The sequence below is a fragment of the Mus pahari genome, chromosome 1 (genome assembly GCF_900095145.1).
Source record: "Mus pahari chromosome 1, PAHARI_EIJ_v1.1, whole genome shotgun sequence".
In the NCBI taxonomy this organism is placed as follows: domain Eukaryota; kingdom Metazoa; phylum Chordata; class Mammalia; order Rodentia; family Muridae; genus Mus; species Mus pahari.
Window position 1 is genome coordinate 75279915 of NC_034590.1, and position 12168 is coordinate 75292082.

Below are 12168 nucleotides of genomic sequence, written 5' to 3' on the forward strand. Positions count from 1 at the left end.
CACACACACACACACACACACACACACACACTTTGTTAATATCTCCAAATGTATATTTAAGGCTTCATTTAAAGCCAGGTATATGTGTTTTAAAACCAAATACACAATTGTTACATAATTCACTGAGAAAGACAGGAATCTTGGTAAGTTTTTGCAAAATAGGTTTAAGAATTTAAAATTGATTTAAGATTTAGGGTATACATGGAACTTTCAAGGAGTAAATATGTAATTAGAACAGAATACAAAAGCAATAAAACATCTACTCATGGGTGAAAATACATAAGGCTTGTAGCAAAGTGGTGAACATGATGTCATTCATTAATAGTGTAGGGCAAGAAATATGGGGAAGACATTGGAAGTAATTAGAAAGGAAATAATTTATCACCTGCATTATTTAAAACATACATAATTTCACTTATTCAACTCAATTGTAGACATCACTGTGCATTTATCTACAAGAAACAGAAACTCAGGATATGATATAACATGCTTATGTTCTTAAGTTGGGAATAGAATCAGGATCTGAATCTGCATTATAGTCTAATGTCACTGTATATCTGTAATTTGACTTAGTTTTCCTATATTTTCTATCTTTTAGTGACATAGTAAGTAATATACTGAGAAAAAAATCCACAAGTGTTAAAGGACAAAGCAATACATTTTAGCTCTTTACATTTGAAGAGACTTCACAATACTTTGACAAAGGAAGAGGCACAAAATATGTATGAGCTATTTGGCCTCTCTTCACTCTTCATATTCCAGAGGGCTTAAGCAAATTTAAAGCTAGTTGTTGGAATTTATAGTTAAATATAAGATGAGAAGATGAGACATAAGGTCAAAAACTCAGCTACAGCAGCAGCAGGAGGTGCTCTGGGAACTAAGTTTGCAAGCCTGTAATAATGAACTTCAATTTGCAGAAAGAGTACAGCTCTTCATTACTCTGGGCATCAAGGAGGTAATCTTCATGTATTTGCTCAAAGTAAGAACTGGAAATGACATGTCATTCTGTAAAGTATAGCAACAGGATCAAAATCCAGTGTATAAACTATTGAAAGAATGAATAAAATATATTTACTTAAAAGAAAAATGTCCCGGAACTATTTGGAGAATATTTTGATCAAGTGGCACCAGTCAACATGGAGAGTAGCAAATATAATGCCACGTTACCATGGAGTAAGCAAGCAGTCATGCTCATGGAATGAGGCCACAGTAAAGATGCCTGGGGAAGCTTCCTTAGAGGGTAATGTGCCTCCATGCACACTGTCACACAATGTCAGCATAGTACATCCCAATTCCATGAGAGGACAGTGAATGCCTCACGTTTCTAAACCTCACAGGATTTCCTCAGCCTGTGTCTAAGTGTAATCTACAGCTTTTCCCTGTAAGAAACTGTATGCATGAATCTAATAGCTTTGAGTGATTCTTATGAGTCCATTTAGGGGGCTGGTGAGATGGCTCAGTGGGTAAGAGCACCCGACTGCTCTTCCGAAGGTCCGGAGTTCAAATCCCAGCAACCATGTGGTGGCTCATAACCATCTGTAACAAGATCTGACGCCCTCTTCTGGAGTGTCTGAAGACAGCTACAGTGTACTTACATAAAATAAATAAATGAATAAATGAATAAACTTTAAAAAATTGTTTTAAAAAAAATGAGTCCATTTAGTACATTAATGGGCTAAAGATAGTTTGGGAGAGTTGAGACTGAAGATGTCAGAAGTGAGGATAGACATGACTTCTGTGACCTAAAACTCTGCCCTTTAGCTCCATGATTTGATGCTATGTATTTTAAACTAAAGTCAGCAGGTTCTTTCTTATAAAGAAGCTTTACAAGGGGAAGATGTTTTATGGGCATCCTTTTACTTTTGCTGTCCATCTTAAATTCTCATCCAAGGCTGCTTTGCTTTTAAATAACCAGATCCAATGAGATATGTGGGTCTGCTTGTAGACTCTCTATTCGGCACCTCTGTCCTTTTCTACTCTTTAATTTATTCACTTTTTGAGCACTAAACACACAGTTATATTTCTCCTGGCTTTATTTTTTAAAAACCTCAAAATATAGTAATCTAAATCATGCAGATTTCTTTTCCTTTGAGGAAATTGTGTATTCTTCACACCAATTTCTTCCCCCTCTCTCTTAATACTGCATCTGTTAACAAATTTCAAAGAAAGATTTAACTATGTCAAATCTTTAATTTCAAATGTTCAGAAATCTTGACACACACACACACACACACACACACACACACACACAAAATGCCTATGCGATTGGCATTCCGCATTTCAAGATATTTTACAGAGCTATAATAACAAAAAGAACATGAAAATCTCCTTTTGGTGTGCAATGACATTTCATTATAAACTAATTTGTGTTTCCTAGTGAGTTTTCATTTTTTTGTCACTAAACTCTATAAAATATATATTTGAAACTTGGCTAAGTTTTCAAATGTTGCAGAGTTGTCTTTATATTGTTCATGTATAAAAATGTTTTGTAAAGTTGCAATTTCAAATATATTTTCTAACATGAGTTACAAGCATCTAATTACAGTACTGGATTTGCAGATTTCATTTTCTTAGTATACTGTGAAAAGAAAAATTTAAATATTTTTAAGTGATCCCTATCAGAAGAGGGACCATGAAGGACAGAGGGTGGGTTAAGTGTTTGCTCAGTTGTCTATCACCAAGGCTTAGTGGATCCCTGACCAGTCCTCTGATTTCTGTGCATTTCTAGAACGCATGTTAAAGAGACATACTTGAAAGGTTCTCTAAACTCTTTTCTAGAGATGCTTCATCTAATTGTGTGCACATACACACATATACACTGGAAGACCTGGTGATTGTTGTGTAGCAAGTGAAATTAAAAGATTTTGGTAAACTTGTTGCCCTGTGAGACAAAGATGCCTTTGTAGAATTTTGTTGGTCCAATGTAGGACTGTGAAAGTCAGCCTGGTTCCTTGTGGAGCACAGGATAGAAACCCCAGTGACCCTGAGGTACAGCAGGGTCACTTGTCAAGTAGGCTCCTGACAAGAGGCCAAAGCCCTCCATAGACTTATGTCCTTCAGGCACATAAGGCCAATGCACCAAGCCCGTCCACAGGTAGAGGATGTAATCACAGGTCAAGTAACCTCAAGACAGATCTCCATTTTTATGAGGTACCTAAAGGCCTTGAGGCTTAGCCAATGAACTCCCCTTCCCAGACACTCTTCCCTGCAAAAGGTATTTAATCTCACACCCTCCCTGAGAAAGTAGGGTATGTTTTATTCATCTACTTTACACCATGACAATAAAACCATGTCCTGCCTCTTTTCATTGGGTTCCACAGTGAGGATCAATGGAGCAGGCTTTCACCTAAAGAGCTGCCCATCTAATCTCCCGCAGAAGGCCTCTCAGTGCTCCCAGCCATGGCCTCCACCAAGCCAAGCCACCCACATAACAAGCCAAGGACTCTCTCTCCCTGAAGAATTCAGCCTGAGCTCCCCACCTTTTCCCTAGATCTGGCCTCAGGGGGTCCCTACTCCATTCTCAACTCTTCTGCATAATCCAGTGGTGCCTGGGTGCCCAAAAGCCTGAGAACCACATGGCCCCAGCCTCCCTGCAGGCCCAAAGACTCCTGAGCCAGCTCTAGCTATCTCTGGGACCTCAGAATGTGCTCCCCCACCCCCAGAGCTGTGTCCCCCTGCTTCCCATAGCCTAACACCTACCCCAAGTCAACATAGGGTCAGTACGCTCAAAACTTGCCAAGTCCTGCTTCTACAGCAGGCAGCCTGAGCCCTGTGGCTGAGTGGATGCAGGGACCCCCTTCACCTACACTTCAATATGAAGATGAGATTCATTCTGTGCATGAGAGGCTTCCTGATGGCTTAACTGCAAATTTCTTTCCTCATTTTACCCCTTTGTACTTTAGTACTGTGCCCTTATTTCTCCATTGTATATTTTTTTGTCACTTTAGTACTGTGCCCTTATTTCTCCATTGTATATTTTTTTGTCATCTGGGAGAATTTCTTTTTGCTTGGATTCAAAGTGAAGGTTCTCTCATACTTGACACTATGTAATTGCTGCAGTTGTATCTTCAAAAGTGAGAAGAGATTATGAAGTGATATTGATTTTTTTCAATATTTTCTTTCCCATCATTACATAATGGTAAAAGCCAATTTCATCATAAAAGAAACTGGAATTATGATTGTTTTCATGGATCCATACTCCTGGAACCCACATCTTAAGCAGTGTTTTCTCAACCCCCAGTGCAACCATGATAAACTATGAAATCATCAAACCTCTCCTCAATAATCAGTAGATTCTTTATAAAATTCTTATGAAATAGTACTATACCTTCTTTATAATGAAATAAGATTCTAATACCTATAATAGGAAGGAAACCGGTTTATCAATCAATAACATTTTATTCAAACTTGTAACAAATATTTGATAAAATATCTTGTTTACTGCCCATGAATACAGAAACATTGTGTGCTTAGCATAATATTTTGTAATGTGGTTATTCTATTTAAGCTTATTTACACATAATTTTTTTCTTAATAAAGGGAAAAAAACTGAAAGAGTACAAGGCATAAGCTCACTGTCAAACTTCCTTGCAAAAAAATATCACCACACGATCTCGAATCTGTTTGGTTCTTACCCCATAAATAAGAGGGTTAAGAGCCGGGGGAATGATCACATACAAGTTAGCAAGGAGGATGTGGATATATCGTGGAATGTTGTGTCCAAATCGATGAGTCAAGAAGGAGAAAAAGGCTGGAGTAAAGAAAGCCAAGATCACACACACATGGGAACCACAGGTATTAAGAGCTTTGAGCCTGGCTTCCCAGGATGGGAGTTTGAATACAGCATGAAGAATTTTCGCATAAGACAGAGCAATCAAAACAACATCCAGAAGTATCATAGATATGAGTATTAATCCAAATAATACATTAACCTTGATGCTGACACATGCAAGTCGAGCAATGCCCATGTGCTCACAGTATGTGTGTGGTATGATATTGTGTCCACAGAATGAAAGCCTTAGAATGAGAAATATAAGTGGAAAAACCAAGATGAAATTTTTAAATAGTCCAACTCCAACAATAATGCAGATTGTTCTGTTGGTGAGGATAGTGTTATATCGGAGAGGGTTACAGATGGCAATGTAGCGATCAAAGGCCATAGCCACAAGCATGAATGTTTCAATGCCTGTAAACAGATGTATGAAAAACATTTGAGCTACACAGTCCCTAAAGGCAATCTTATGGAAGCCAAACCAGAATATGCCAAGTGCTCTGGGAACAGTTGCTGTAGACAGACCCACATCAGTCAAAGCCAGTATGGCCAGTAAGTAGAACATAGGCTGGTGAAGGCTGTGCTCAAGATAGATTACAAAGAGAATGATGACATTCCCTAGGACAGCAATAAGATAGACTGTTCCAAATGGCAAACCAAGCCAGAACTGCAACTCTTCCAGTCCTGGGATTCCCAAGAGCAGGAAGGAAGAAGGGTGAATCCATGAGCTGTTTCCTGGTGACATGCTGTCAGGAGCCTCTGATGGGCATATTCATTTGAAGGAATCTACACAGGATTTGACAACACTTTATCAGCACTGATAATGAGCAAGAACAGAAAGGAGGTCATTAGTGTTCCTTCTCACTGAGTGTACAAATGTGTTTATTTCATATTTCCTCTCTTTCTTTTTCCTCATGTAAATGGAATATGAATGTGAATATTTCTTAAGAAATAGATGAATATTTAGACTCTGTTCCATATAACCTAAATGAAGTTTTTTCTTCATGTAGACCAAGTCTAATGTGGATATAAACCTAGCCAGGTAACACAGGCTTCTGTATAGGCTGCAACATTTTGAAATATATATTTATGAATTGTGGGGAAGTATTGTCCAACTGATAAATGATTACAAGCTCAGACCACAGATAATATTATAGCTTTTCAAAATATCCTTCAAATGGCACTTATTTAACTAGAAATGTGAGAAAGAAAAAAAACCATATGCCATGGCCTACTTTCACATATAATCAATGGAGCCCTTTCCTGCTCCTTAACTTACCTGTAAATAACTATCATCAGGGGACAATGCTAACCAAACAACACAGGCTACCAACTAAACACCCAGTGCCGTGTATGGGTTACCTCTTTTTTGAGTGGTTGTCTACAGGCCAATGCCATTACTTTTGGTTACCCTGTAGAACATGATGATAAGATACTACTGCTGAAGACGTCACTCATTTGAATTATATAACATGAAAAAGTCAAGCCAGTACTGACCTAGAAGCTCCATCCCTTCTGGATAATTTCTATAAAACTTGGAGATGTTATGAATGATACAAGAGAAAAAAAATAAGCAAGCATCTTTGACTTCTAGTAACAATTGGCCTGGCAAGATAAACCCACTAGTGCAATAGTATGGAAGAAACCAAACATTTTTTTCATTTGATTTAAAGCCTGTTCCAGAAGCTGAAGAAATGGATCAGTGATTAAGAATGCATAGTGAAGTTCCAGAGGATCCAAGTTAGTTTTCCACCACTCATATAAGGCAGCTTACTATAACCTAATACTCCTGCTTCAGGGGAATGTGCCCCTATAGAAGAACCTAATACTAAATGAACATTGTAATATTTTTATTCTTATATCCATAGAACTAGTTATTTCCCAACACTTACCAACAAAGAAAACAGATTATATATGTGTACGTGAAATTCTTACGTTTTTAAAAACTATAATAACCCTTTTGATTTTTCTATATTTATGTTGATTTTTGTTTTGTCACCAATAGGTGAAGATCATTATTTTGATCTTTGGAACAAGGATCATAACTTATGAGGCCATAGTTTCTAAATATTCAGTGCAACATTATTGAACTTGGATATGAAGTTATTACTTTTTGAGAGATTAATTCAGCCTTTAAGCACTAACCCTTAGACTTTCATTTATGTTGTCTATACCTCAAGTCTATATTATGTGCTTACTTCTTTTAAAAATAATCCATATTATATTATACTTGGTTCTCATGAGGGGAACAGTGAATGATATTGCTATTATTGTCATCATCATCATTAACATGAGATTTTAACCATTTGGTACTCAAAAGGAAGGCAAGAAACAGTATAGTTCCTGAATTAATGAAATTTTCTCACATTTGTGCCAAAGGAATACCTCTACCATCAACATGAAGCTTTTTTATGACATCTTGATGGTTTCTGGCTTCTTCTGAAAGTTCCAACCCCCAACCCCCCATGAACTTATGCTACAGTTCAAGTACTTCATTCTTCATTTGTTTCTTGGGCTGCATTTCTCATTATAATAGGCACTGCTTGATTTCTCCCAAATTATTCCCGAAATGGTTTGTATAACTTCTGATGTCTCTTACAATTGTAATCAGTTTTAATTCACCTGTGGTATATTCCCTCCAATCCTAACCTCCAGGACTTGATCACGATGTCACATTTTTAAATAAGGACCAAGGCTTGCAGAAAATAATCTACTAACAGTAGACCCTTGAATTAGCTAAAATAGTATTAATAATAAAAAACAAAACACATTTCTGTGAGCCAAGGAAAACAGGATGTTGAACAACATGTAGAAACTTAAAAGCATAGGAAATCAAAATTAAAATTCAGAAGAATAAGAAGCATGATTGGTGAGAGAAAACAAAACTAAAATCTCTAAATAGAGAAATGTCACTGTTGGAAGGATCCATATGAGGAACAGAAAGAGGAACCAGCATGAGCCTCGTCTCAGTCCTTTGCCTATCCTGTGTAATTCATTCTCAAAAGCCATTTTCTGACCTCAGAGCATTTGCTTTTACTACTAGCAACAGAATTCTCTGATACTGCTACAGGATGTTCTCTGTGGCTATTCAACATCAGTCCAGAATCTCCACCTAATTATGCTTCATGCAGAATTGGAAAAGGGTGGATTTATTGATCACTATCTCCATTATCACATCTGGAACACAGCTGACACCCAAAATACATTTGTTGACTAAAGATTAAATATATAGTAAATTCTTAATTTTAATTCTTGATTAAAAGTCCTTATGTCATACGGATAAGAACAGAATCATGTTGTCCATTTGCTGCTTGGGAATGTAGAAACAAGAAAGTAAATGAATTCTCCTGAGAGGACTCAGTAGGTGTGTGAAGAGATGAGTCTTATCGGAAGGCTTTGTGACACTGGGGCTGTCAACAAGCATGATAAAACACAGAGAGATTATTGAAAGCAAAGTAAATAAAGTTTAAGAAGCAGCTGACCATAACAATCAGAATCAGACAGCCAAAATTAACTGATGGTCTTTATACATAGCTCATCTTCATAAAGAATCAAGTCAGTTATAATATTATGCAAGCTGTATCAACTTGAAAATTCATTTGAAAACCATTAAAAAGGTGACTTGGTGCATTTTCTAAAATCGGAGACAAGTCATTTTTTATAATGTTGACTTATTTTTAACATACTTGATTCTTTTCTCCACATTATGGTATCAAAACCAACAAAATTACACAAGGAGAAAAGAAATGAGGTATTAACCTTGCAAAATCTATCAATAGAGAATCATAGTTGCTAGAAAATTCAAGAGGCATTGGTTAGGAGAGAAACAGACTCAGAAAAGAAATGGGAAAGAATTGCTGCAGCCTCATTTGGTATGTCACCTGTTGAGAACATCCTGGGACATCTTCATTCATACTTAAAATTAATGACAAAAACATGGAGCTGGTTAAAATGTGTGCATAAAAGCAACACTAAGTAGATTCAGCAGCTTGTATTTGTATACTTATTTGTATATAATAATGTTTAACGTATACATGTAACAATAGTAATTAAAGAAAAGAGCTGTGAATTGAGGCAGAACTGGGGTCTCTGGAGGAGTTGGAAGTGGGAGACAGAGGGAAAAAGTCATGTAAATGCATTACACATGCATGACACATGAAGTTCTAAAAAAATATATTTCAGAAATAAAACAACAAAGACAAAATTAAAAGAAAAAAACAACAACTTGGAGACATTTTTTCAAGTATTCTCCAGTGCTGGGGAAAAATGTTTTCTCTATACTTCATTCCTCCTTAGAATAAGGAACAAAATACCCATGAAAGGATATAGGTACAGAGACAAAATTTAGAGCTAAGATGAAAGGATGGACTTTCCAGAGACTATCCCATCCGGGAATCCATCCCATCATCAGCCACCAAACCTAGATACTAATGCACATGCCAGCAAGATTCTGCTGAAAGGACCCTGATATAGCAGCCTCTTGTGAGGCTATGCCAGTGCCTGGCAAACACCGAAGTGGATGCTCACAGTCAGCTATTGGATGGAACACAGGGCCCCCAATGGAGGAGCTAGAGAAAGTACCCAAGGAGTTGTAGGGGGCTGCAACCCTGTAGGTGCAACAGCAATATGAACTAACCAGTACCCCCTGAGCATGAGTCTCTAGCTGCATAGGTAGCAGAAGATGGCCTAATCAGCCATCATTGGGAAGAGAGACCCCTTGGTCTTGTAACCTTTATATGACCCAGCACAGGGGAAGGCCAGGGCCAAGTAGTGGGAGTGGGTGGGTAGGGGAGCAGGGGTGGAGGTGGGGTATAGGGAACTTTCGGGATAGCATTTGAAATGTAAATAAAGAAAATAATAATAAATAAATTTAAAAAATGTTTTCTCTAAAACCAGAGTTGTTCCTCCATGAAAATAAATGAGCAGATCTAAGTTGGAGCAGCCACTGAGGTCTCACACTGTCACTGTCTAAGGAAAATCTGATATTTTGATACTCAAGGCTATTTATGTTAACTCAGGGAAGATTTTCCTACTCAATTCATGCAAAAAAATCGATAGAAGTGTAGCTATAAATACATCTTTGAGGAATAGGGGTTATATTGTATTTAAGTGGTAGAGATTTTACCCAGTATATGCAAGGACCCAACACTTTAATAGAAACAATTTTAAAAGTAAAGTTTTCACTATCTGGTGTAGACATAATAGACTTTAGACCAAAAAGGGTTTAGTGTCATCTCAATTGCTGTATTTGTGGGAAGAGTAGAAGCAATGCTTTTAATAAAAATCTCATAATTTAAATTGTTGTAGTCTTATTTACTTGCTATAATTATTGCTATTTTTATTTTGTTTGTTTCTTTTTATTTGTGGAGTCTTTTGGGGGTGTAGGGACTGTCTACATAACAACCCTGGCCATCCTAGATATTGCTTTGAACTTGAAATTAGAGATTTCCCTGCCTCTGCCTCACATGTGCTGGATTAAAGCTATGTGACACCACTGCCTAGCTACTATGCTGGAATAGCAGAATAACTGGAAGAATGTGATACAAGAGCCAACACACACATGTAGATACAGTGAAATAATGGGAAATACAGTGAGTGCCTTTCAGACATTGTCTATAAGTGTTTGGAATTGGGCAGGATTGAATTAATTTTGTTCTTCAACATGAGTTACAAAGAGTTAAAGAAAAAAGTTATAACTTGGAAAAAAAATAAGAATACCAATTCAAGTGTTAAATAATTTTCAAATCACCAGTAACGTAATAAGTTTCAGTAAAACTGCTCTAAAAGAGAGAGAGAGTCAAGAAAAAGGAACAGTAACAAAGACAGAGATAGAGAGACCGGAAAGAAAACAGGAAAAAAAAAGAGAGACAGGTTGAGGAGAAATGCAACAACTGCAGCAAAGGCAACACTGTGCTTAGCTAGAATTTTTTAAAGACTCCTATCATACAAAATTAGTTATAATTATTGTAAAAGATCAAATAAACTGATAACAAATAATTTGTTAAACAAAACAAAAAACTGAGCAGATTCTATTGAAATTCTACCAGGTAGAAATAAGCACATAAACATTTTATCTCCTCCAAATTAATATTTGAATTATATACAAATAATGAAGGAATTATATCAAGAGATCTTACTTCAAGACTTAATTTTGTGACCAAATTCACATTGCAGCCAAGCTGATACCAAATTCACTGACTTCAGACAGAAGTGCTGTTCACAGAATCTATAGGCATAACTATTCCATGTTGTCAAACTAAGGCTCAAGTTTATACTGGAGTTTTAAATCGTCCTCTGTGACCAAGAAGTGTCACTCTCCTGGGTCTTTGTGGTATCTGTTCACAAAGACAATGTGTACTTCTCACACAGATATATGGGCATAAAAAGTACACTGGCAAGGGACCCCTTGAGACTTCAGAATTTCTCCCTTAAGTTCCCCAACTTGCACAATTCTATAATTTTTAACTTCTTAATTTCTAATTACTCTGTTCCAACTCATCCCACAAGAATATCTGAGCCAATGTGAATTCCCTATCTTGTTATCTAGGTCTGTTATATTCTCTCATGATTGGGCCATTTTTAAAGCAAGACATCTTTTTGCTCATGATGAAGTCAACCCCTAAAGACTTCGGCTTACTTGGAATCTAGAAAGCCATTCACTTATTCAGATATGTTTCGTGTTTGTGTTTCTTTCCCCCATGAAACCAAGTCTTATTTAGATTATACTAATCACTTATAAATATGCAAATAAATATCTCTCAAGTTTCAGATATTAAGAGAACCAGTAAACTTTCTTTTAAAAATATGTTTTCAATGAAATAAAATTACATCACCCCCTCCTTTTTTGCCTTGTCCCAGTTACCCTTATTCAAACTCCTCCCATGCTCTCTCCACTCTCAAGTTGATATCCTTTTATTAGAATCAGTAAAATTTCTAAGAATTCTGCCTAAATTGTCTTGGAAGGGAGTTAGAAGATTTACAAAAAAAATACAAATTCAGATAAAATACACTATTTTAGTTCATCACATGAATAATAAATACTGTGCGTAATTAGAGACGTATGTGGTCATGGAGTCTGTATGTCTTCTGTAATGTATATTTGTATGTGTGTAAAGATATGTGTAAGCCTTTGTATTAAAAGAAGAGAGAATAATAGAGTCTCTCACTGGACTAGAGCTCACCAAATAGCCAAGAATTTTTAGGACCCTGTCTATTTGATATTCCCACAACAGTGTGATTACAAGAAAGTAATTATTTTCAGCTGTTATTGAATATATCACACACACACACACACAAACACATATATTATATATATACATATACATATACACAACATAATACATATGCATATACATATTCATGCACATGCACATGCACATGCACATGCACATGCACAT

The 12168-nt window shown here is 36.6% G+C and overlaps 1 protein-coding gene across 1 annotated transcript; it reads right to left on the minus strand.

Moving 5' to 3' along the window:
* Positions 1-4577: 4577 nt before the first annotated feature.
* LOC110328525 (olfactory receptor 52E8-like) lies at positions 4578-5516 on the minus strand. The gene has a single exon (XM_021207935.1). It carries the CDS (start codon positions 5514-5516, stop codon positions 4578-4580), a length of 939 nt encoding a protein of 312 aa, XP_021063594.1.
* Positions 5517-12168: the final 6652 nt, after the last annotated feature.

Bases quoted from the DNA above. Each gene is read 5' to 3' on its own strand.
- LOC110328525 (XM_021207935.1), bottom strand. From the start codon at position 5,516: ATGTCACCAGGAAACAGCTCATGGATTCACCCTTCTTCCTTCCTGCTC.